Source organism: Crocuta crocuta, unplaced genomic scaffold (genome assembly GCF_008692635.1).
Source record: "Crocuta crocuta isolate KB4526 unplaced genomic scaffold, BGI_CrCroc_1.0 scaffold190, whole genome shotgun sequence".
In the NCBI taxonomy this organism is placed as follows: Eukaryota; Metazoa; Chordata; class Mammalia; order Carnivora; family Hyaenidae; genus Crocuta; species Crocuta crocuta.
This window is the reverse complement of record NW_027527955.1, coordinates 8,380,933-8,408,333: the sequence shown is the minus strand read 5'-3', so window position 1 is coordinate 8,408,333 and position 27,401 is coordinate 8,380,933. Positions and strand designations below refer to the sequence as shown.

The window sequence follows — 27,401 nt, the reverse complement described above, 5'->3', positions numbered from 1 at the left end:
ATTGGAGTTCTCTCTCTCTCTCTCTGTCTCTTTCTCTCTGATGAGTCTGGCTAAAGGTTTATAGTTCTGTTGATTTTTTTTCAAATAACCAGAAAATTTTTTTTCAAATTTTTCAAATTTTTTAGTTTCTATTTTGTTTATTTCTGCTCTAATATTTATTATTTCCTTTCTTCTACTGGTTTAGGGTTTTGCTTATTTTTCTAAGTCCTTTAGGTATAAGTTTAGGTTGTTCATTTGAGATCTTTCTTTCTTTTTCAGGTAGACCTCTATTGCTATACACTTTCCTTTTGCTGCATCCCAAAGATTTTGGACCATTGCATTTATATTTTCATTTGTCTCCATGGATTTCTTGATTTCCTCTTTGATTTTTTGGTTGACCCATTCATGGTTTAATAGTGTGTTGTTTAACCTCCGTGTGTTTGTGCTCTTTCCAGATTCCCTCTTGTGACTGACTTACAGTTTCATAGTGTATTGGTCAGAAAAGATGCATCTTCTGACTTCAGTCTTTTTGAACTTATTGAGTCTTGTTTTGTGGCCTAATATGTGATCTATCCTGGAAAATGTTCCATGTGCACCTGAAAAAAATGTGTATTCCACTGTTTGAGGGTGGAATGTTCTGAATATATCTGTTAGGTCCAATGTATCCAAAGCCATCCATCCCTTCCTGATTTTCTCTTTGGATGATATGTGCATCAATGTAAGTGGGATGGTAAAGCCCCATGCTATTATTATATTACTATAGATTACTTTTTTTATATGTTATTAACTGCTTTATGTATTTGAGTGCTCTCATGCTGGATGCATAAATACTTAACAATCGTTACATCTTCTTGTTGGATTGTTCCCTTTATGATTATATAGTGCCCTTATTTGTCTCTTGTTACAGTGTTTGTTTTAAAATCTATTTTGTCCAATATAAGTATTGCTACCCCGGCTTTCTTTTCACTTCCATTTGCCTCCATCCCTTCACTTTCAATCTGCATGTGTTTTTCATTCTTCTTCTTCTTCTTTTTCTTTTTTAGAATTGTTCTTTTCCATCAACCTTATTTCCACACACTTTTAGTTCTAACATAAATATCATATAAGTAAAACATAGATGGGTCTTTTTATCCATTTTGTCAGCCTATCTTTGTCTTTTTATTGGAGTATTTAGTCCATTTAAATTCAAAGTAATCATTGACAGGTATGTACTTATTGCCATTTTGTTACTTTTTAAAATTGTTTTTGTAGTTCTTCTCTGTTCCTTTCTTCTCTTGCTCTCTTCTCACAGTTAGTTTGCTTTCTATAGTGATAAACTTGGATTCCTTTCTCTTTATTTTTTGCATATCTGTTGTTGGTTTTTGATTTGTGGTTGCCATTAGGTTTATGCATAACATTTTATGTATATAGCAGTCTATGTTAAGTTTATGGTTAAATTTGTCATTCGAATACCACCAAATTTTTGCTCTTCTCCTCCTCCTATGTTTTAGGTACACTGTGCCATACTCTACATTCTTTTATTTTGTGAATCCTTTGAATGATTTTTATAGATACACTTAATTTTACTGCTTTTGTGCTTCTTCCTTTTCTTACTCCTGCTTATGGCCTTTCCTTTCCACTCAGAAAGTGCCCTTTAGCATTTCTTGTAGGGATGGTTTGCTGGTTATAAATTCCATTATCTTCTATTTGTCTGGGAAACTCTCACTCCTTCAATTCTGAATGATAGCCTTGCTGGTTAGAGTATTCTTGGCTGTGGGCTTTTCCTTTCTAGCACTTTGAATACACCAAGCCTCTCCTTTCTGGCCTGCAAAGTTTCTGCTGAAAAATCAGCTGAATAAAAGCAGCAAGTTTTTTTTTTAAGTTTATTTATTTATTTTGAGAGAGAGAACAAGTTGGGGAGGGACAGAAAGAGAGGAAGAGGGAGAAAATCCCAAACAGGCTCCATGCTGTCAGCACAGAGCTTGATGTGGGGTTCAAACTCATGAACAGTGAGATCATGACCTGAACCAAGATCAAGAGTCAGATGCTTAACTAACTGAGCCACCCAGGTGCCCCTCTCACAGTGCTTTTTTTTAAACTTTTTTTTTTTTTTACATTTATTCATTTTTGAGAGACAGAGAGAGACAGGGCATGAGTGGAGGAGAGGCAGAGAGAGGAAGAACACAGAATCTGAAGTAGGCTCCAGGCTCCAAGCTGTGCACACAGAGCCTGACGCAAAGCTCTGGCTCACTGACCAGGAGATCATGACCTGAGCTGAAGTCGGAGGCTTAACTGACTGAGCTGCCCAGGCACCCTTCTTGCTGCTTTTAAAATTCTCTTCCTCACTACATTTTGCCACTTTAATTAGTATGTGTCTTACTGTGGACCGCCTTGGGTTGATTTTGTTGGGGGCTCTCTGTGCCTCCTGGATCTTGATATCTGTGTCCTTTCCAGGATTTAGGAAGTTTTCCGCTATTCTTTTCTCAAATAAATTTTCTGCTCCCTTGTCTCTCTCTTCTCCTTATGGGATCCTTATAATGTGAATATTATTATGCCTGATGGTATCATTGATTTCCCTTAATATATTTGCATTTTTTAACTAGTATTTTTTCTTTATCCTGTTCAGCTTGGTTGGTTTCCATTACTCTGTCCTTCAGGTCACTGATCCATTCTTCTGCTTCCTTTAGTGTACTACTTATTTCCTGCAGTGCGTTCTTAATGTCACTTATTGAGTTCTTCATCTCTGACTGGTTCCTTTTTATGTTTTCTGTCTCCCTATTGAGGGTCTCACTGAGGTCCTCCACTCTTTTCTCAAATCTAGTGAGTATTTTTATGACCATTTAAATTTTCTATTAGGCATATTACTTATCTCTGTTTCATTTAGCTCCCTTGCTGTGATTTTGTCCTATTTTTTCATTTGCAACATATTATTCTGTCTCTTCTTTTCCTGTGCTAGGAAAATCAGTTATGTCTCCTGCTCTTGAAAGTAGTGGTCCTGTGAAGAAGAGACTTCAGGTAGTGCCCTGAATGCAGCGTCCCCTGTTCACTAGAACCTGGTACTTCAGGGGTACCAGGTTGCGTGTGCCCTACTGTCATGTCTTGGCCAATCTGCCTTCAGTCCAGTAATCTCCAATGGCTCTCTCTGCCCAATGTGGGCAGCATTTGGTTCCTGTGTTGTTAGTGGGCCCTTCTGGAGCCTGCTTGGGCCTGAGTTCAGTCAGACCAGACATTTGCCTGAGATACAGTAGCGCCAGACTGCAGGGCACTTTCTCTGTGTTGTCCCTGGAGAAGCTTTTATGGGTGGGCGGTACTAAAAGTCAGACCCAATATCTGCCCCCTGCCCACTGCTGGGGCCACAGTCAAACAGTGTGTGTGTGGTTTTCCTTCCCTCTCCCTGGGGCGGGTGTCAGTTTGAAGTGATGCTGACCCTGTCAGGCACCACCTTGGATGAACATCCGACAGGGGTGTGTTGGACGGGGTGGGTCCACGGAAGAAGCAGGGTGGAACATGTAGTGCCAGCAAGGCCCATGCTAGGTCTCTGGTGGAGGGGACCTGCAACGCCCCGAAAACCTCCTTGTGGGGGGGCTCTGCAGGAGAGCGTGAGGTGGGGAGCACCATCAGCACGCAGAGTAGAAAGTGCTTCTGCTACACTGATTCCCCAGATGTTGTGTATCTAGGCTGGAGGGCTGAGGAGGGAGACGGTACCTGTCAGCTCTTTTGTTCCTGGAAAAGTCTACTGCGGATCCCTGTCCCGCCAGCACAGGCTCTGAGAAATCCTGCCCTGAGGATTTCCACTCAGCCATCTTTCTTGGAAGAGTTTGGTTGTTTTTCAATAATTTATACTTCATAGTGGTCTTGCATATTTTTTTAGTAGACACACGATGTTGCATTATGGTCTCGTATATCTTGTATATCTTTGTTAAATTCATTCCTAGACATACTGCTACTGCAAATGGAAGATGGTTTTTCATGTGACGTTTGGATCATTTCCAGTTTTTACTATCATGGATGATGTTGCTATTATAAATATATGTTCCTTGTTGCACATGTACCCATATTTCTGTTGAGTATGTACCTTGGACCATAATTTTGGGTTTAGGGTAATGAATCTCAGACTTAAATAGATGATGTCCAAAAATAGCTGTACCAATTTATACTGCCCCGGCATTGGATGAAGGTTCCACGTGTTCTACCTCTGTACACAACAATTGGAATCTTAGTCTTTTTATATGTAACCGCTGACTGGGTGTGTAGTTGAATCTCATTAGGGATTTAATTTGCATTTCTATTATTACTAACAAAATTAAGAAAGCTTTCACAGGTTTATAGGCACTTGGATGTCCTTTGTTATGAAGTAACTCTAACTTCCTTGCCCTTTTTTCTCCTGACCCATTTTTTCTCTTGAATTTCTGTCTGTTTTTGTGCAATTGACTTTAGGAGTTCTTTGTGTATTCTGGATTTCAACTTATTTCTATGTATTGCAAGAAATGTTTTCCAGTCTGTATTTTGCCTTTTCTCTGTCTTATGAGTGCTTTTTGGTTAACAGGCATTCTTTGTTCTAACATAGTCTGTGTATATCATTCTTTTTCTTAGGCTAGTGTTTTTGTGTCCTGATTAAGAAATCTTATCCTCGGTTTAAAAAAAAATTCTCCTATGATATCTTATAGACAGTTTATTCTCTTTGGAATTGATTTTTATGTGTGGTGTAAGACAGGGGTCAAGTTTATCTTCTTCCCTATGGCTAATTGTTTTGGCACACTGATTGGAAAGACTTATTTCTTTACTGCTCTGAAGGGCATGGTTCAGTTTCTGTAGTTTCTGTTCTGTTCATTGATTTCATCTATCTCTATGCCTGTCACACAACCATCCTGCTTATCATAGGATAAGTAAACTATGATAAACTTCTAGTTTTCTAATAAGTCCTATTTTCCAGTCAAAGCAGTCCACCCATCTTGTTCTTTTTCACAACTGTTTGGGGTCTTTTAGGCCATCTGTATTTCCATATAAGTTTTTAAATCAGCTAGCCATGTTACAGACACACCCCTGATGTTATTTTGTTTTAAATTATGTTGAATCTGTAGATAAAGGAGAATTGAAATCTTTACAATACTGAATCTTCCAATCCATGAATGGAATATCCCCTCATTTAATTAGGACTTCTTCAATCTGTCTTCATAATGCTTTTTCATTTTCTGTACAGATATCTTGTATATTGTGGGGAGGGGACCTGGTAGGCTCAGTCAGAAGAGCATATGACTCTTGATCTTAGGGTTTTGAGTCTGAACCTCGTGTTGGGTGCAGAGATTACTAAAAACTAAATAAGCTTAAAAAAAAAGAAAGCTTGTATATGTTTGTTTAGATTTATTCCTAGGTATTTTTGATACTATTATAAATGATATCCCTTAAAACTTTTCATTTTCTAAATGTTTATTGTTCTGGAATGCAATTGGCTTTATTAACCTTGCAATTAGCAACCTCCCCTCCTTTGTGTGTGTGTGTGTGTGTGTGTGTGTGTGTGTGTGTAAAATTTATTGTCAAACTGGTTTATATACAACACCCAGTGCTCATTCCAACAAGTACCCTCTTCAACGCCCATCACCCATTTTCCCTCTCCCTCACCCCCCACCCACCCCCATCCACCCTCAGTTTGTTCTCAGTATTTAAGAATCTCTTATGGTTTGCCTCCTTCCCTCTCTGTTTGTAACTATTTTTCCCCTTCCCTTCCCTCATGGTCTTCTGTTTAGTTTCTCAAGATCCACATATGAGTGAGAACATATGATATCTGTCCTCTGACTGACTTATTTCACTCAGCATACTACCTTCCAGTTCCATCCACGTTGCTGCAAATGGCAGGATTTCATTCTTTCTCATTGCCAAGTAGTATCCCATTGTATATATGAACCACATCTTCTTTATCCATTCATCAGTTGATGGACATTTAGGCTCTTTCCTTCACCAAACATTCTTATTCTAATTTATCCATAAATTCTTCTGGATTTTATGGTATATGATTGTATCATGTGAAAATAGTGAATTGTAATTTTTCCTCTTCAATTTTTTCTTCTAGCACTGGCTAGAAACTTTGATCCTGTGTTGAATTAGAAATGGAGATAGCATTCAGCATTGTTTGGTTCCTGCTTTCAACAGAAAAGCTTCCAAGTCTCTCACCAATGACTTTAGGGTGCGTGTGTGTGCGCGCGCGCGCGTGCTTTAGATACCCTTTATCAGATTAAGAAATTCCTTTAATTTGCTAAGTTTTTATCACGAATAGATTTTTATCAATTTTTCTGAGTCCTGAAGATGTTATCATTTTTACCTTATGCTACTAATCTGATTGATAGCATTGGTTAACTATCTTTGTATTCACAGAATAGACACAATTTTGTTGTGCTCTATTATTTTTCATAAGTTGCTGGGCATTTCATTTTAATTAAAATTCAATCTTAAGAATTTTTGTGTCCATGTCATAAATATGATGGGCTATAATTTTCTTTTCTCATAATATTCTTTTCAAATTTTGGCTTCATAAACCAGAATTGGGTTGTGTTTCCTCTTTTTTTATAGTTCTCTGGATGAGTTTGTATAAGTTGAGATTTCTTTTCCCTTAAGTATAATGTGGAATTCTCTAGTGAAGCCACAGTGGCCTCTATGTGGGGATTTGGTCTCATTTTCCTTGTGAAGAGGTTGTAAAATTGTAGTTTAATTTCTTTATTAGATATTGAATTATTTATAATTGTATTTATTGTGCCTTTGGTAGGGTGTATTTTTCCAAGCACTTGTCCATTTTATCTAAATTATCAAATGGTTCAAAATATCAGTGTATTCTACCATCTACTGTAGCGCTCCCTTTTTCATTCCTTATATTACTTTCTTAGTGCCTTCTCTTTTTTTCCTTTTGATTAGTCTCATCAGAGATTTATCAATTTTATTAGTCTTTTCAAAGTACCAAGTTTTTTTTACTTTATTGATTCTCATTTGTTTTCTATTTCACTAAATACTATTGTTTAGTATTTCCTTTCTTCCACTTTCTTTGGTTTAATTGGTTCTTGTTTTGTAACTTCTTTAGAGGGATGATTAACTCCTAGATTTTCAGCCTTTTGTTTTCTATTTAGTATTTCAGGTTCTAAATTTCCCTTTAAGAATTTCTTTACTTTCATCCCACAAATGTTTATATGTAGTGTTTTTTATCATTATTCAAAATATTTTCTAAATTCCATCTTATGTGGAAGTATACTTTCTTATTTTTAAACATAAGATTATTTGTAATTATCTTTTAGCAATTGATTTCTGGTTGTATTGCATTGTGGTCAGAAAGCATGTTATGTATTTTTTTAGTTCTTTGAAATGTATTTATACTTGCCACAATTTGGCCAATTTTATCAAATGTTTTCTGTACACTTGAAAGTGTATTTTACATTGCTGTGACCAACGTTCTGTAGCCATTAGGTCATGTGTTAATTGTTTTATTCAAATCTTCTGTATCCTTACTGACATTTTATTTTTGGTTCGATTGAAATTTTACGATATAATTCCTTCCTCACCTGATCCTACCATTAGCTTGGAAATCCTATATTATTTTTTTATTTCTGTAGTAGTTACATTAAAGATTTCAACCTATATCCTCCATTTGGCTATTGATTTTTTTACGTTGACCTTGTAGCAATCTACCTGAACTCTCATTAATTTTAGGAGTTAGCTTTTAGATTTACTTGCTGTTTTCTAATCTGCAAGTAATGAAAGTTTCTTTCTTCTATTTTTATCTCTATATGTTTTGTTTCTTTTTCTTTTTTTTAATAGTTTATTGTCAAGTTGGTTTCCATATAACACCCCGTGCTCAACCCACAAGTGCCCTCCTCCATGCCCATCTCCCCTTTCCTCTCCCCCCCGCCCCCACACACATCAGTCCTCAGTTTGTTCTCAGCATTCAAGATTCTCTCATGGTTTCCCTCCCTCCCTCTCCCCCACTATTTCCCCCCCTTCTTCTCACCCATGATCCTATCTTACTGCACTAAGTCCTATAGTATAATGCTGAATAGGAGAAGTGAATAATGGACATTTTATTTGGTTCTTGGCTTTAAAGGGAGTGCTATCAACATTTCATTATTTTTTTTAATAGTTCATTGTCAAATTAGTTTCCACATAACACTCAGTGCTCATCCCCACAAGTGTCCTCCTCCATGCCCATCCCCCCCTCCCCCCACATCCATCAGTCCTCAGTTTTTGTCAGCATTCAAGAGTCTCTCATGGTTTGCCTCTCTCCCTTTCCCCCACCATTTCCGCCCTTCTTCTCCCCCTTGTTCCTCTGTCAAGTTCCTCCTAATCCTCCTATACGTGCAAACATATGATATTTGTCCTTCTCTGCCTGACTTATTTCGCTCAGCATAACACCCTCAAGGTCCATCCATGTTGCTACACATGGCCAGATTTCATTGTTTCTCATGTAGTATTCCATGGTATAGATAAACCACATCTTCTTGATCCATTCATCTGGTGATGGACACTTAGGCTCTTTCCATGTTTTAGCTATTGTGGAGATTCAATGTTTCATTATTAATATGATGTACAGATTTCCTGCTATCTGAAAAGAGACCATTCCCATGAAAAGTTTTGTAAGCCAAAATGGTGTAAAACAAAGAAGCAATTACCATTAATTTAAATGGTAAATTTTTACAGTATTCCAAGACCTGAAAAAATAACCCATCTTAGACTCTTCTGGTACCTTAGGGCATGTCTTGATAGTGGATGCACAAACTAAATCAAGATAAAGCACAGATGTTCACAGACACAGTTCAAAGCTACGGTGGCTTGATGCTGAGTGTAGTTTCCAGGGAAGGAGCTTGACTGCATCACTCTCACTGCTCAGAGTGTGGGCTGCCTCTATTTTGTTTGCGAAACATAAGTTGAACAGTATTTTTGCTTTTTTCCTTTTTTTAAAATAAAGGTGAAAATCCTTTTTGGATTTCTTTCAGGTAGCAAAATAGGTACTAATGTAGATTTTTCATAAAAGCAAAGTAGCATGATACAAACTTGTGAAAAATGGGGGCTACATATACCTGGGAAGGTATTTTGGTAGATTCTCTTCATTAAGTTAAAGAAGTTTCCTAGTTTTCCTTAGCTCTTAAAATTATGAATATATGCTGAATTTTAGTAAATGTTTTTTTCTGTGTTCATTGAGATGATTGCAAGGTATGTCTCTCTTAATCTGTAAGTATGTAAATTGTATTAATAAAGATTTCTGATATAAGAGGATTCTTGGGGTGGCTGGGTGGTTCCATCATTTGAACGTCTGACTTCGGCTCAGGTCATGATCTGCTTCAGATTCTGTGTCTCCTGCTCTCTCTCTGCCCTTCCCCCACTCGTGCTCTCTCTCTCTCTTTCAAAACTAAATAAACACTAAAAAATAAATGAATAAAATGAGGATTCTTGCATTTCTGAGATAAATGGCACTTGGTATTGTTATATATTTTTTCTACTGCTGGATTCACTTTGCAAATATGTTAATTTAAAGTTTTAACATCTACATTCCTAAGTGACATTGATACGAAGTTATCTTTTCTTCTATTATATTTTTGTAGTGTTATACCAGAGTTAGTAAATAAGCTAAAAATTTTTCCCTTCTTTACTATTATCTAAAATATTTTATGAAAGATAGGAATTATTTCTTCTTATAGATTTGGTAGCAATCTCATCTTCTCCTCTTGGCGGAGGTGGTAAGAAAAGCTATAAATACAATTTTAAACACACTGTTATTACTTTATTCAGATTTTCCCTTTTTGAGTCAGTTTTTTTTTAATGTTTTATTTATTTCTGAGAGAGAGAGACAGCATGAGCAGGGGAGGGTCAGAGAGAGAGGGAGACACAGAATCTGAAACAGGCTCCAGGCTCTGAGCTGACTGTCAGTACACAGCCCGACGTGGGGCTCGAACCCACGAACAGTGAGATCATGCCCTGAGCTGAAGTTGGACGCTTAACCAACTGAGCCACCCAGATGTCCCTTGAGTCAGTTTTTTAAACTGATAGTGTCTTAAAAATGATTGACTTAAAGTTATTCTTACAATGTTTTTGAGTTTCTTTTTTTTTATTTTATTATTTTATTTTTTTTTTTACGAATAGTTTATTGTCAAATTAGTTTCCACATAACACTCAGTGCTCATCCCCACAAGTGCCCTCCTCCATGCCCATCCCCCCCCGTTTTTGAGTTTCTACTGTACAGTACTTTGCCCCCTTTTTATTTCTAATATTTATGCCTCCTCTTCTAAAAATCAGCTTTATAAGACATTTGTGTATTAGCTTTTTTGAGAAAAAATGTAGTGTTTAATGTTCTTAATCATGTCTATTTTGCTTTCTGTTTCATTAAATTCTTCTTTAATACTTACTTAATGTTTTGACTTTAGTACATTTATTTCCTTTTACTACTCTCTTGAATTGAAAACTTAGCTAATTAAATTTTAACTTTTTAGCTGTATGATCTATTAAAGTTTATGTATTTTTCTGTTAACATTACTTTATCTGACTTACAGTTATTTTAGAGTGACTACTTTTGTTGTTTTTTTAGTTGTTTTTATAATTCATGATTCTACTACTTCTCCTAAAAATCATTCTCCTGAAAATTGTCTGATTTTTAAACACAGAGATTATAAAGAAGTGATTTTTAAACATCTGGATTATTTAAAAATTATTTATTTTAAATTCCCTAGTGCTGGAGCACCTGGGTGGCTCGGTCAGTTGTGTGTCTCTTGATTTCAGCTTGGGTCATGATTCCAGGGTCGTGGGATCAAGCCCCATATTGTACTGAAATGTTCAACCAGATTCTGAGGGAACCAGGAAAAGGAGCTGACTAGCAACAAATAGAAATATCTTGGCTGCACTGAGGGCCCAGCTTAAGTGTTAAACTGTTCCTTTCTATCACTAGTGTGGTAAAGTTGTGTGATTCTTCTCCAGCAGTTCTCTGGGTCTCTACATTTCTGGTATAGGAATAGAGCAAGTAAGTGCCTGAACTGACCCAAGGTTAGACTTTTACAGAGTGTGGGCATGGAACCCAGAAACAAGAAAGGCAATGATTTTTCAGTATTGATAAAACCAAAAGTGAAATTGTCCACCAGGCATCTAGGTGGATGAGGGGGTGATTATGGGACTGGTCGTCACGATAAACTGAAAGACCAGATATTCATTCATTTTTGCATTTAACACCAGATACTGTGTCGTGCAGGGTATGTGAAAGTGCACAAAGCTCCCATGGAGACCACAGTCTACTGTTTACAAAGAAAATATGTATTAAATGGTGGTTCATAAAATAGTAAAAAAAAAAAAAAAAAAGAGGGTAAGAAGAATTTGCAGTGGGGAAGAGGCTGCTAATTTGATATATAAATAGATGATCAAGGAAGTCTCGCCGTTAAAGGGCATACAGGGAGAGCCATGAGAACCCAAGTGCACAGAAAGTATGAAGTGTATCATGAGAATATCAAAGAAATAAATGAAATCTACCAGAACTTAGAAAAGTCACGTTTGGCCTGAGTCACCATGGCTTTTCTTCATCTGTGTGTATATCACCAACCCTTGCAAGTATATCTGCATTCGCATTTTTGCCTGAATTAACACCAAAGCTAATGGCTTACAGTTCGGGAAATGTACCACTTCCTGATTTTCAAAGTAGGAAATGCAATCAGCTCTGAGTTCTAGCACTTCTCATGTTCTTCCCCATGGAGAGTATCCACTGATGGTGAGCAAGCCCTTGTGCAAATTTATTCATTCAGGAATTTTAAGTTTTCTAGGATGTAAGCGCATGGGCCCTTTAACTGAGATTTTTCACCGATTCTTTAGCTGTGTTTGACAGAGGTCTTTTACCAGTGTTTACTCCTTTCAATTACATTTTTTTTTCCTGTCTGCAAGACTGAGGGGAAAAAAAGTTGAAGAGTTCCAGTTATCAAAACATAATGATTCTGTTGTTGGGATGAGCACTGAGTGCTATATGTAGGGGATGGATCACTGAATTCTACTCCTGAAAACATTGCACTATATGCTCACCAACTTGGATGTAATTTAAAAACAAACAAATATTTAAAAAAGAAAAAACGTAATGATTAAAAGCATAGGCTTTGAAATAAAATATCTGGGTTCACATCTGAACTATGCCATTGAATAACTGTCTGGCATTGCATGAATTATTTAAAATCTCCCTGCCTTTGTTTTCTAATATGTAGTGTGATGATAATATGAACCTCCTAGTCATATTGTGCAGATTAAATAAAATGTGGAAAGTACTAGACAAGAGGTGGCGATGGCTCAATAATATTGGCCATGATTATTATCCCTCAGCCATAAACGTATCAACTTTCAACAGGAAACTTATCTTGAGTCTTTTTCTCATATGTGTGCAATCAGCGTGTTTTTATTTAAATAATAGAGGTGAATGTCTAAGCTTCTCTAGCTCTTTCAAAGTGGTTTAATGGATGCTACAAAGTACATCTTTATTTGAGATATTATATCAAATGAGGCACTGTATCAAACTGACAAAAGGCTATTTTGGCCTGAATATCTTGAATAAGACACTCTTTTAGTTACATTTTTTTCTTTTAGTGTTTACATTAGCTTCAGGAATACAACATACTGATTTGGGCAAGTGTATACGTTATGCTATGTTTGTCACAAGTGTAGCTAGCTACCATCTGTCACAATACGATGCTGTTAAAATACTGTTGGCTGTATTCCCTATGCTGTGCCCTTTATCCTGTCACTTATTCATTTCATAAGTGGAAACCTGTACCTCCTACGGGATACCTTTGCTTTCCCTTTACCCCCTCTTTTCTGGAAACCATCAGTTTGTTCTCTGTATTTATGAGTCTGTTCTGCTTTACATTCATTCATTTATGTTTTGTGTTTTAGACTCCGCACATAAATGAAATTATATGGCAATTGTCTTTCTCTGTGTGATTTATTTCACTAAGCATGATACACTCTAAGTCTGACCATATTGTTGCAAATGGCAAGATCTTCCTTTTATGACCAGATAATGTTCCATTGTATGTTTATATCACCTCTTAATCCATTTATTACGGATGGATACTTGAGTTGCTTCCATATCTTGGCTATTGTAAATAATGCTAAAATAAACATAAGGGTGCACCAGTGTTTATAGCAGCACTATCAACAATAAATCAGATTGATTTATCAACAATAAATCAAACCAAATCATGGAAAGAACCCAAATGTCCATCGACTGATGAATGGATTAAGATGTGGTGTGTGTGTGTGTGTGTGTGTGTATACTATATATATATATATATATATATATATATACACTATATAAAATAGAATATTACTCAGTGATCTAAAAGAATGAAATCTTGCTATTTGCAACAATGTGGTTGGAACTAGACTGTGTTATGCTAAGTGAAATAAGTCAGGGAAAGACAAATCTCATATGATTTCACTCATATGTGGAATTTAAGAAACAAAACAGATGAACATAGGGGAAGGGAAGGAAAAACAAGGTAAAAATAGAGAGGGAGGCAAACCATTAGAGACTCTCAAATACAGAGAACACACTGAGGGTTGCTGGAGGGGAGGTGGATGGGGGGATGGGCTAACTGGGTGATGGGCATTGAGGAGGGCACTAGTTGGGATATGCACTGAGGGTTATATATAGGGGATGAATCTCTGGGTTCTATTCCTGAAACCAATACTGCATGATCTGTTAACTCACTTGAATTTAAATAAATAAATTTTTTAAAAAACACAGGGTTGCATATATTTTCAAGTTAGTGTTTTTGTGTTCTTTGAGGAAATACTCAGAAGCAGAATTACTGGATCATATGGTAATTCTGTTTTTAATTTTTTGAGGAACCTCCATACTGTTTTTCACAGTGGCTGCACCAACTTACATTCTCACCCACAGTGCACAAGGATTCCTTTTTCTCCACATTCTTGCCGACACTTGTTATTTTTTTCTTTTTGATTCTAGCCACTCTGACAGGTATAAGGCGATATCTTATTGTGGTTTTGATTTGGATTTCCCTGATGATGAGTGTCTCTTCATGTGTCTACTGGCCATCTGTAGGTCTTTTTGGAAAAATATCTATTCGGGTTCTCTACCCCTTGTTTAATCAGATTGTGGTTGGTTTTGTTTTGTTGTTGAGTTGTTTAAGTTCTTTATGCATTTTGGGTTTCAGCTCCTTATCAGATAACATCATTTGCAAATATCTTCTCCCCTTCAGTAGGTTGGCTTTTCAATTTGTTGATTATTTCCTTCACTATGGAAATTCTTTTTATCTTGGTTTAATCCCAATAGTTTTGTTTGTTTTTTGGTTTTAGGGGTTTTTTTCTTCTAAGATTTTATTTAAATTCAAGTTAGTTAACATATAGTGTAGTATTGGTATCAGGAAGAGTGTTTAGTGATAGCTTTTGTTTCCCTTGGCTCGGAGACAAATGTAGAAAAATGTTGTTGAAGGCAATGTCAGAGGGCTTACTGCTTACATTTTCTGCGAGGAGTTTTATGGTTTCAGGTCTCACATTTAGGTCTTTAATCCATTTTGAGTTTAATTTTGTGTGTGGTGTAAGAAAGTGGTCCAGTTTCATTCTTCTGCATGTAGCTATGGAGTTTTCCCAACAGTATTTGTTGAAGAGATTAGACTTTCTTTTTCCCATTGTATATTTTTGCTTCATTTGTCATTAATTATATGACCCTATGAGATGGGCTTATCTCGGCTCTTTTCTTTCTGTTCTATTGGTTTATGTGTCTATTTTTGTGCCAGCACCATACTGCCTTAGTTAGTACAGCTTTATAGTATATCGTGAAATCTATATCTCCAGCTTTGTTGTTTCTCAAGATTGCTTTAGCTATTCAAGGTCTTCTGTGGTTCTGTACAAATTTTAGGATTATTTGCTCTATTTCTGTGAAAAAATGTTATTGGTATTTTGATAGGGATTACATTAAATCTGTAGATTGCTTTGGGTACTCTGGGCATTCTAACAGTATTAATTTTTCCACTCTATGAGTATAGATTATCTTTCCAATTGTTAGTGGTATCCTCAGTTTCTTTCATCAGTATTTTATAGTTTTCAGAGTGCAGATCTTTCACCTCCTTGGTTAAGTCTATTCCCAGTATTTTTAAAAATTATTTTTGATGCAATTGTAAATAAAATTGTTTTCTTAATTTCTCTTCCTGCTTCTTTGTTATTAGGGTATATAAGCACAACTAATTTCTGTGTATTAATTTTGTATCTCTGCAATCTTACTGAATTCATTTATCAGTTATAATAGTTTTTTGATGGGATCTTTAGGATTTTCTGTATATGGTATCATGTCACCTGCAAATAATGACAGTTTTACTTCTTCCTTACCAATTTGGATGCCTTTTATTTGTATTCTATCTGATTTCTGTGCCTAGGACTTCCAGTACTATGCTGAATAAAAGTGGCAAAAGTAGACATCCATGTCTTCTTCCTGATAGAGGGAAAACTCTCAGATTTTTACCATTGAGTATAAGGTTAGCTGTGGGTTGTCCATATATGGCCTTTATTATGTTTAGGCATGTTTCTTCTAAACTCACTTCGTTGAGAGTTTTTATTATGAACAAATGCTAAATTTTGTCAAATGCTTTTCCTATATCTATTGAGATGATTTTGATTTTAATTCTTTGTTTTGTTGGTGTGGTGTATCATGTTGACTGATTACCAAATATTGAACCATCTTTGCATCCCCAGAATAAATCTCACTTGATTGTGGTGAATGATCCTTTCAATGTATTGTTCAATACAGGTTGCTAGTATTTTGTTGAGGATCTCTGCATCTCTGTTCGTCAGAGATATTGGCCTTGTAATTTTGTTTTCTTTTTCTTTTTTTTTTTTTTTATTTTGTTTGTCTGGTTTTGGTATCAGGGTAATGCTGGCTTTATAGTATATATTTGGAAAGTTTCCTTCCTCTACTATTTTTGGGGATAGATTGAGGAAAATAGACATTAACATTTCTGTAAATGGTTAGTGGAATTTACCTGTGAATCCTTCTGGCTCTAGACTTTTGTTTGTTGGGTAGTTTTTTTTTTTTTTTTTTTTTTTTTTTTTACCAATTCAATTTAGTTACTTATAACCAGTCTGTTTAGATTTTCTTTTTCTTCCTCCTCCAGCTTTAGAAGGTGGCATGTTTCTAGGAATTTATTTCAGTTCTTCTAGATTAAATTGTTGACATATAATTTTTTTGTAATCCTCTTATAATCCTTTATATCTCTGTGGTGTCGATTGTTACTACCCTTTTGCTTCTTACTTTATTCATTTGGGTCCTATCTCTTTCTTTCTCGAAAAGTCTAGCTAAAGTTTTGTCAATTTTGTTTATCATTTTAGGGAAGTAGCTCTCCGTTTCATTGATTTTTTTTCTTTTCTTTTTAGTATCTATTTTATTTATTTTTGTTCAAATCTTTATTATGTTATTTCTTCTATTAGCTTTGTGCTTGTTTGTTCTTTTTCTAACTCCTTAGGCATAAGGTTAGGTTATTTACTTTAGATTTTTCTTATTTCTGAAGGTATATTTGTATTGCTATAGACTTCTCTCCTAGCACTGCTTTTGCTGCATCCCAAAGATCTGGGACTGTTGTGTTTTCATTTTTTTGTCTCCATGAATCTTATTTCTCCTTTGATTTCTTCATTGACCCATTGGTTGTTTAGTAACATGTTATTTTTGCCTCCATATGTTTGTGTTTTTCCACTTTCTTTTCTGTAACTGATTTCTAATTTCATACTGATGTGATCTAAAGGATGCATGATGTGAGTTCTGTCTTCTTAAGTTTATTGAGGTTTTGTGTGTGTGTGTGTGTGGTGCCTAATATAAGATCTATTCTGGAGAATTTTCCATGTGTATTTGAAAAGAATGTGTATTCTGTTGATTTTGGATGGAATGGTCTATATATCTGATAAGTCCATTTAGTCAAATAATGTCATTCAAAGATACTGGATTTTTTAAAGCATTTTTTGCTTGGTTATTCACTCCATCAATGTAGGTGTTAAAGTCTCCTATTGGTACTGTATAACTATCAGTTTATCCCTTTACATCCATTAATGTTTGCTTTATCTATTTAGGAGCTCCAATATTGGGTGCATGGATATTTACAATTGTTATATCCTCTTGCTGGATTGATTCCTTTGTAGTTACATAATGCCTTTTTTCTGTGTCTTCTTACAGTGTTTGTTTTAATGTCTCTATTGTCTGGTATAAGTATGGCTACCCCAGCTTTTTTTTTTTTTTTTTCATTTCCATTTGCACAGGATATTTTTTCTATCTTTTGGTTGCCAGTCTGTATGTGACTTTTGGTCTGAACTGAGTCCCTTGTAGGAAGCACATATAGATATGTCTGGTTTTTCCATTCTGTTACCCTGTCACTTTTGATGGGAGCATTTAGGTCATTTATATTTACAGTAATTATTGATAGGCATGTACTAATTGCCATTTTTTAAAAATTTAGTTATTTTTATAGTATTTCTCTGTTCCTTTCTTCTTCTTTTGTTTCTTTTTCCTATGATTATGACTTCTTAGTGTTATGCTTAACTTTCTCTTTAAAAAAATTTTTTTTAATGTTTACTTATTTTTGAGAGAGAGAGACAGAGCACTTGGGGAGGGGCAGAGAGCGATGGAGACACAGAATCCAAAGCAGGCTCCAGGCTCTGAGCTGTCAGCACGGAGCCTGCCACAGGGTTCAAACCCATGAGCTATGAGATCATGACCTGATCCCAGGTCAGATGCTTAACTGACTGAGCCACCCAAGTGCCCCTTGCTCTCTTCCTCTTTATTTTTTGTGTATCTATTATAGATTTGGAAGTTGTAGTTACCATGAGGTTCACATGTAACATCCCAAGTGTGTAACGGTCTGTATTAAGCTGAGGGCCACTTAAGTTCAAACACCTTCTACAAGAACATTTTTACTCCTCACTCCATGTTTTATGTATATGTTATCATATTTATAACTTTTTACTCATATTCTTCTAATTATTGTCTTTTTCTCTTCCACTTAAGTCCCTTTAATATTTCGTGTAAGGCCAGTTTAGTGGTGATGTACTCCTTTAACTTTTGTTTACCTGAGAACCTCTCTGTTTCTCATTCAATTCTGAATGATAACCTTGCTGGGTGGAATATTCTTGGTTGTAGGTTTTTTTCCTTCCAGCTTTTGGAAAATATCATGTCATTCCCTTCTGGTTTGTACAAATTTTCTGCCAAAAAATCAGCCTTATAGAGTTTCCCTTGTACATAACTTTTTGCTTCTTTCTTGCTGCTTTTAAAATTCTCTTTAGGGATGCCTGGATGGCTCAGTTGGTTAAGCATCCAATTTCAGCTCAGGTGATGATCTCATGGTTTGTGGGTTCGTGCCCTGCATCAGGCTGAGTACTGACAGCTAGCTCAGAGCCTGGAGCCTGCTTCAGATTCTGTATCTCCCTCTCTCTCTGACCCTCCCCTGCTCACGCTCTCACTCTCTCTCTCAGAAATAAATATTAAAAAATTTTTAATAAAATAAAATTCTCTTCATATTTTTTAAACTTTATTTTTGAGAGAGAGAGAGAGAGAGAGAGAGACAGAGAGCATGAGCAGGGAAGGGGCAGAGAGAAGGAGACAGAGGATCCAAAGCGGGCTCCATGCTGACAGCAGAGAGCCTGATGTGGGGCTCAGAACTCCTGAACCATGAAACCATGACCTGAGCTGAAGTCAGATGCTCAGCCAACTGAAGCTACCCAGGCACCTCTAAAAATTCTCTCTTTAACGTTCAACATTTTAATTATTATGTGCTGTGATGTGGACCTCTTTGGGTTCATCTTGTTTGGAATTCTCTGTGCTTCCTGGACCTAGATGTCTGTTTTGTGGCTCCAATTAAGATTTTCAGCTCATATTTTTAAATAAGTTTTCTGCCTCTTTCTGTTCTCTTCCTGGGTCACCAAAACGTGAATGTTTTCTTGTTGTCGTCAAACGGATCCCTTAACCTACTCATTTTTTTTTTTTTTTTTTTAATTCTCCTAATTGCTGTTCAGCATGCGCGTTTTCCATTACCATGTCCTCCGGGCCACTGATTTGTTGTTCTGCATCTGCTAATCTTCTGTTGATTCCCACTAGTGTATTTTTCATTTCAGTTATTGTGTTTTCAACTCGAGTGTGTACTGTTTTGCTTTCTTGCTCTTTGTTGAAGTTATCATAGAGTTCTTCCACTCTTCTCTCCAGTCCAATAAGCATCTTTAAGATCATGACTTTAAACTCTTTATCAGGCATATTGCTTATAACTGTTTCATTTAGTTCTTTTTCCAAGGTTTTGTCTTACTCTTTTATTTAGAGCATGTTCCTCTGTCTCCTCATTTTACTTGACTTTCTGTGTGTGTTTCCATGAATTAGGCAGCACAGCTACTTCTTCTAAACTTTGAAGGGATGGTCTTGTGTATGGCCATTCCCTGTGTAGACTGTGTGTGCCTGGTGACTTTGGCTGACTGGAGCCGTGAAGGGCCTGGGCTGTGGGTCCCAGGACACTCCATGCCAGAATGTCCTGGAAGGATGGCCAGCGCTATTGTAGACCTTGGCCAGGGCAAACCCTGGGCTCCCTGCACAGAGGGCATCCTGTCAGAATGGCTGAAGCTGAAGGCGGTGCAATCGGAGGGATCCTGGGGCCGTCCGTGTAGAAGGTGCCCTGGTGGAGTGGCTGGAGCTGAGGCACAGGCTGGGGGTCCCGGGGTACTCCATGTACGGGGCACCCTGGTGGGGTGGCTGGAGTTAAGGCGGCACGCAGGCCAGGGGCACTCTTCACAGGAGAGGCCCTAACAGGGCAGCTGCCTCGCGTCAGGAACATTACCTCTGTCTCTGCTTACAAATGTGAGAATATGGAGTATAAATTGTACGTTGTCAGGAGGGTGATGAATGCAGCTGAGAAAGAATAAAGTTTAAGGATTGTTATAAAAGATCATATAAATTAGCATTAAGATGTCTTTGACAATGTGAAACAATGTTGCTTGAATCTGCAGAACCTCAGTTTCTCCTTCCTTACCCAACGTATTTACCTCACAAAATTGTGGTAACGATTATATGAGATCTGCAAAGTATTACCCAAGTGTTAGTTGTAATTATGAACACTGGCAGTGTATTGTACTTCGGGATGCAAGATGCTTCTGCTGACTTCTGGATAACAAAAGCTCTCTCGCAGACTTCCCTCGAACCAGCTTGGTGAATATTCTCCAGTCCCTTTATACACACACCTGTGGGGTTTCTTGGCATCTGGAACACTTGCAGTTAGTAAGCTTCAATTTAGCGTGCCTGCCTGTTTCTTCTTCTGGTGGAAGAAGAAGGAGAAACACACTTCTTCTTCCTCTTTCTTTCTGTCACTTCTACTTGTTGTTATGCTTATGTCAAAGACTTAAGTAAATATTATGTAGATCTGTAAAATGTCAGAGTGAACACAAAGCTGTAATTTCATGAGCCCTTAGTTGAATGTTTCAAGACGGTTCAATGAAGTTGAGCGGCTACAATCAAAACTGCAGCTGATTTAAATGCAAGTAAGATTGGGGGGGCCTGGGTGGCTCAGTAAGCTAAGCATCCAACTCTTAATTTCAGCCCAGGTCTTATGATTTCATGGTTATGGGATCAAGCCCTGCACGGGCTGACTGTGTGGAGACTGCCTGGGATCCTCTGTCTCCCCTTCTCTCTCTCTGCTCCTCCCCCAGCCCCTCACTCTCTCTCAAAATAAATAAACTTAACAAAATGCAAGTAAGACTAATATAAAACACCGGGAGAAAAACCCCAGCAGTAAAATCTAAGAAGCTTCTCTATCTAGATTGCTTTAAAGAATCTTACACTAGGAATTCTAGATGATGCAGTGGTTTATACCACAGGCCTGGCCTTTCCAAGAAAGGAACCCAACTGGGGAGACTCATATTTAAAACGTTAAAACCTCTGCCCAGTATCAGAAGTTCAGTGACTAAGTGTATGTTTATGTTTTAAGTTAAAATAAAGCATTAAAGGTAAGGATGTATCATTTTCATGATTCCCTGCTGTACCTGACTAGACGGGGTGAGAGGGCATCTACCATGTGGTTGTACATAGCCACACAGGACATGCAGTCCCCAAAAGTGTTTTTCAAGTGGGAAAATACCAGGTAGACACACCCAGAGGTGTCCTCCAGAATTGAAATGTCAACAGTCTATACCACTGGGAGCTGGGTGTTAATAGTCAGGATTTCCTTTAGCAAGAAGCCTTGATGTAGCATAGCATTGGGTGGTACAGAGTCTTTTCTGTGGGGTACTTGGTGGCTCGGTTGGTTGAGCATCTGACTCTTGATTTCAGCTCAGGTCATGATCCCAGGGCTGTGGCATCAAGCCCCAAACACAGCATGGAGCCTGCTTAAGATTCTCTCTCTCTCTTTCTCTCTCTCTCTCTCTCTCTCTTTCCTTCCTTCCCTCCCTCTGCCCTTCTCCCCAACTTGTGCTCTGTCTCTAAAATAAAATTTAGGGGCGTCTGGGTGACTCAGTCAGTTAAGTGTCCGACTTCGGCTCAGGTCATGATCTCACGGTTCGTGGGTTCAAGCCCTGTGTCGGGCTCTGTGCTGACAGCCAGCTCAGAGCCTGGAGCCTGCTTCAGATTCTGTACCTCCCTCTCTCTCTGACCCTCCCCTGCTCGTTCGCTCTCTCTCTCTCAGAAATAAATAAAACATTTAAAAAATTTTTAAATAAAATTTAAAAATAAATAAGTCTTTTTTTCAAAGTATTTGGCTTTAGAATGTTTTTCAAACTATGAGTTGTAAAATAAGTTTAGTTAATTAAAAAGAATAGAATAGAAAATAGAATGTATCTCAAGTTAAAAAGGGAAGTTTGAAATTATATGAAGTAAGTTCAGCACATACTAGCTGAGACAAAAGCTACAAGTAACTGTAGAAATAAAGAAGCAACATATTTTTTAAATCAAATTTTTATAGCAGGACAAAAATATAAATTAGAATAAAACATAAGAAACTTTGAGGATGAAATGACCTGAAGTCAAGGATTTGCTTTAAAATGTTATAGAAGAGGGGCACCTGAGTGGCTCAGTCCATTAAGCATCTGACTTCAGCTCAGGTCATGATCCCACAGTCTGTGGGTTTGAGTCCCGCATCGGGGTCTGTGCTGACAGCTCAGAGCCTGGAGCCTGCTTCGGATTCTGTGTCTCCCTCTCTCTCTGCCTGTCACCTACTCATGCTCTGCCTGTCTATCTCTCAAAAATGAATCAACACTTAAACAATTAAAAAAAAAATAAAATGCTATAGAAAAAAAGAAGAAAACCAGGGAGAGAAGGAATAAGGGAGGGAAGAGGAGAGAGAAAAGTACAGCAAAATAAACTCTGGGGAACAGATATATGGGGGTTCATTATACTGTTCTCTTTCTTATATGTTTGGCAACACACTTAAAAATAGGGGTGCCTGGGTGGCTCAGTCAATTGAGCGTCTGACTTCAGGTCAGGTCATGATCTTGCGGTTCTCGAGCTGCGCTGACAGCTCAGAGCCCAGAAGTAGTGACTCGAACAGTGCACACGTGCATGCGTACACACAGGACAGAACTCCACGTACAATTCCAGAGCAGTGACACAGCCTTGCCTCTTCCTGAATTGAAATATTTTGAACAAGCGCTTCCAGAGTGAAAGAAAATCAATCCCAACTGAGCTCTCTGAATATTCATGACAGCAGTTTTAAGCCAAGGACTGCCGTGGACAGTGGTTCATAGACTAACTTCTCTTTTCCAGGAAGAACTGGGACTATGGTTTGTGCCTGCCTTATCGCCAGTGAAATATTTACAACTGCAGAGGTACGGAAGATGATACTGCAGACTCTGTCTTGGGCTGACTGAGTTCGGTAGCTCTGAAACCTCACTGGTAGGACGTGAAGATGATTCTTTGAGTCGTGGCACTTAACAAAGTCGTACTTGGAGGCTCAGTTATTAGAAGAGCTGATACTTGTTGATACTTCTTGTTTAACTCGTACTGGTTAGTAACTGACCTAGGTGCTCCTTAACTCTAGGTCAGTGGGACACTCGCTTCAGGCACAAAATTTAAAGGGAATGCCAAAATTTTCAGTAATTAAGATAAATAATCGAATGCGTTATTTTCAAAGATCAAAACTAATACAAAAAATCCATGGTGTATTACAATAATACCAACATTTTATTTTATTTAAATGTTTCTTATTTTAGAGAGCGAGTGAGAGAGCAGGGGGAGAGGATCTCAAATAGGCTCCACGTGGGACTCAATCCTGTGATGCTGGATCATGACCTGAGCTGAAGCCAAGAGTCAGACACTCAACCTACTGAGCCACCCAGGCACCCCAATAATATTAACACATTAACTAAAGATGACTCAGGGGCGCCTGGGTGGCTCATTTGGTTAAGTGTCTGGCTCTTGATTTCGGCTCAGGTCACGATCTCACGGTTTGTGGGAATGAGCCCCGCATCAGGCTCTGTGCTGACAGCTCAGAACCTGCTTGGGATTCTCTTTCCCCCTCTCTCTGCCCCTCCCTGCTAGTGCTTGCTCTCTCTCTCTCTTTTCCTCTCTCAAAATAAATAAATACATTTTTAAAAAATAATAAAATAAATAAGGACAGGGCCAAATAGGGACAGGATTGGGGCACCTGGGTGGCTCAGTCGGTTAAGCATCCGACTTCGGCTCACATCATGACCTTGCGGTCCATGGGTTCGAGCCCCGCATCAGGTTCTGTGCTGACAGCTCAGAGCTTGGAGTCTGCTTCAGATTCTGTGGCTCCCTCTCTCTATGCCTCTTCCTAGCTCATGTTCTATCTCTCTCTGTCTTAAAAATAAATAAAAACATTAAAAGAAATTTTTTTAAACAAATAGGGACAGGTTTGAGAGGAGGTAGGGTCAAGCAGTCCAAGTGTAAAAAAACTCTACACTCATAATGCTTTCTTCACTTCACCTCATCCCAGCCCCACTCTTGTGCCCGCAGTTAGGGGACTTCCTCCTTCCTCACAAGAATAATATCAAGACTGGTTTGATAAGTTCTCCAAAGGACCTCAAACATCCTTAGAAGTGCTAGGTGGGGGTGCCTGGGTGGTTCAGTTGGTTAAGCCTCTGACTCTTGGTTTTGGCTCAGGTCATGATCTCACAGTTTGTGAGTTCAAGCCGTGTATCAGGCTCCATGCTGACAGTGTGGAGCCTCCTTAGGATTCTCTCTCTCCCTCTCTCTCTGCCCCTCCCCTGCTCACACACTCTTTCTCTCTCAAAACATAAATAAATAAACTTCAAAAAAAAAAAAAAAGAAGAAGTTCTAGGTAGATAAAAGGTACATTTTGCCACACAGAACAAAGCCTCTCCTGTGTGATATTAACCTCTCATAATCACTCTTTAAGGGATCTGGGCCCTCTGGAAATTTCTGCAAAGACAGGGTGGGCGATTTCTATTTGTTCAGTTGGGGTTCTCAGTCTTAGTTCTGCCATGATCCTGTTGAGAAGCCCCCATGTCCCCCCTGAACTGAGGCACCCAACAGTCTGAGAAGCGACCTTCACATTGTCTACGCAGCCCGCCCTCTGGCGCCACCCTCTGCTTTCTCCCTAATTTGAGACACACAAGTTAGAAAAACGGGTGTTCTCTGACAGTGTTTTTCAAACCAGATCTAATCTACCCGTTGCAGTAAACTCAACTTCCTTGGGTTGTGACTGGCATTTTTAATAACAAAATGGAATAGATTAGAATGGAAAATAGCAACAGGTAAGTATTGTCTTGTGAATCTTTGGTTTCAGTTGTGTGTGAGTGCGTCTGTGTAAACCGCCTTGATGCGACTTGCGTGTTGTTGTGGGCTTTATTTGGGGCTGCTGCCGTGAGGACAGATGTGCCCTCGGAGCCGTTAAGAACGCCTTACAGGGGGAAGAAGGCGCTGACCAGCCATGACTGCGTTTCCCCCTTTCCCGCAGGAGAGCCTTTACTACTTCGGGGAACGGCGGACAGATAAAAGCACCAGCACTAAATACCAGGGAGTCGAGACTCCTTCTCAGGTAAGTTGTCTCTTTTACAAGGGGATTCTTCGGGAAGTCGGTGAAGATTGGCAGCTATCACTTGGTTTCATTTTAGATTCTTTTCCTCTGGTGATCAGGCAGCCTGACTCGGTGCCTGTGACGGGCCTTGGTCCCTCCCAGGGCCCGAAGCCACGCCTGGGGCCCTGCCTGGGCTCTGCAAGCACCGAGTTTGCCCAGGGCGTCCGTGGTCTGTTTTATATAGGTCAGTGCTCGCAGAGTTCAAGAGTTGCTTCCCTTCCCAAAGTAGGAAGGTCTGGTTTCTAAGGTTCCAGACCCGTGAAGATTATTGTAAGTCACGAGCCTCTGATTTTCCTCTAAAGAGAAACTGAGTTTGTCACAAACCCCTACTGGGGCAATTCAGCTCTTGCAGAACATCATGTCTTGTGTGTATGTGTGTGTGTGTGTGTGTGTGAGAGAGAGAGAGAGAGAGAGGGGAGGGGGCTGCCGTATTTTGAAAGAGAAAGAAGAGAGGAAATGAATATCTTTCAAAAACCTAGTATATACGAGACACTATTGCACTTTGACATATATTATCTCATTTAATACTCAGAAAGCTCAATGAGGTATATGCAGTTACCCTATTTTGTCCTCTTTTTTTTTATTAAAAAAAATTTTTAACATTTATTCATTTTTGAGAGACAGAGACAGAGCACAAGCAGGGGAGGGGCAGAGAGAGAGGGAGCCACAGAATCTGAAGTAGGCTCCAGGCTCTGAGCTGTCAGCACAGAGCCTGATGCGGGGCTCAAATTCACAAACTGTGAGATCGTGACCTGAGCTGAGGTCAAACACATAATTGACTGAGCCACCCAGGCGCCCCACCCTATTTTGTCCTTTTAAAAATGTTTTATGATGGACAATTTCACATAAAACGTCAAGACAGGGGCACCTGGGCTCAGTCAGTTAAGTGTCGTTGGACTTGATCTCACCTCAGGTCATGATCTCATGGTTTGTGGGTTCAATCCCCATGTCAGGCTCTACACTCTCATCACAGAGCCTGCTTGGGATTCTCTCCCTCTGTCTCTGCCCCTCCCCGGGCTCCCTTGCCTGCTCTCTCTCTCTCAAATTAATTTTTTAAAATGTCAAGACAATCTTATACTAAATCCCCTTATAGTCCTCACACCATTTGAACAATCATTTTAACACGCGTCATTCATTCCCTCCCCAAATCCTCACACACACTCTCCTTCTCCACCTTTTCTCTGAATCTGGATTACTGTGGAGAAAATCCCAGCCTGCAGATCTTATCCCATGAGCATTTTAGTATGACGTCTAAGAAACATCTAGACTCTTGAGGGGGAAAAGCACCTGAAAACCATTTATCATATCTAAAAATATTATACCTTAATAATGCCATGATAATATCAAATGTCTAGTCCAAGTTTAAATTTTCATAATTATCTTAAAATATTTCTAAAATTTAGTTCGTTTCAGTCAGGATCCAAACAAGGGTCACACATTTCATTTGGTTGCTATATATCTTCCGTCTCTTGTAGTTTATAGGTTTCCCATCTCTCTCTTTTACAGCTTGTAGTTTATTGCATAAGTCAGGATATTTATCCTACAGAACTTAGACATTCTAGACTTTGTTGTAAAAACCATGCATACGCATTACCTCGTCTACTATTCTCAAAAACTCTGAGTGGCTACCATTATGGTTCCCATTTTACAGATTGGGAAGTTGAGTTTCAGGGAAACTATTTGAATCAAGAACTTGACCCCAGCTCTGTCAGACTCCGAAGCCCTTTATTTCCCACCCTGTGCCCCTGTGCCTGGCCTCTCCTCTCTACTGCCTTTTCTATATTGCTCCCCAGACAGTGGTGAGAGCTGGTTAGGAATCCTTTTTTTTTTTTTTTTAATGTTTATTTATTTTTTTTTGAGAGAGACAGAGACAGAGTGTGAGCAGGGGAGGGGCAGAGAGAGAGAGACGGAGACACAGAATCCAAAGCAGGCTCCAGACTCTGAGCTGCCAGCACAGAGCCCGATGCGGGACTCAAGCCCACAAACTGTGAGATCATGACCTGAGCCACCCAGGCGCCCAGGAATCCTTAAGTAGCCGTGGCTGCGGCTGTGCATGAAAGATTTGAGTTAAGTGTGAGGAGCCAGAGAGATCCCTGTGGCCTTGGTTAGCAGCACATTGTAACTGCTGACTCTAGACATTTCGTTTGGGGCAAAAGAACTCAGCCTTATCCACTGATATTTTCTGCCAACCTCAAGCAAAACAGGGGAAAAAGGTCACAGGCCATAGGCTGAGAGTAGAAAATGAACTTACTGTAGCCCAGCTACAGGCATGGACACCGTGGCATGGCCATGCTCAGGATGCATACTGGATTCTGACTGCTGGTGGCAACAAATACCATGTCTCACCTGGCGCTCAAGATCTCCTAGATACCATTTTCCCAACCGTTGCTTTCACCGCGTCCCACGCTCCAGCAGTTTGGACCGTTT

General features: G+C 38.7%; 1 protein-coding gene across 1 annotated transcript in view; it reads left to right on the top strand.

Annotated features, from left to right (window-relative positions):
• Positions 1–27,401, top strand: part of LOC144222111 (phosphatidylinositol 3,4,5-trisphosphate 3-phosphatase TPTE2-like) — a 165,684-nt gene that overhangs the window by 123,545 nt on the left and 14,738 nt on the right. The window contains exons 12-13 of the mRNA XM_077752641.1: positions 22,679–22,740; positions 24,855–24,935. Of these exons, the coding sequence (XP_077608767.1) occupies positions 22,679–22,740; positions 24,855–24,935 (143 nt within the window). The remainder of the gene's footprint in view (positions 1–22,678; positions 22,741–24,854; positions 24,936–27,401) is intronic.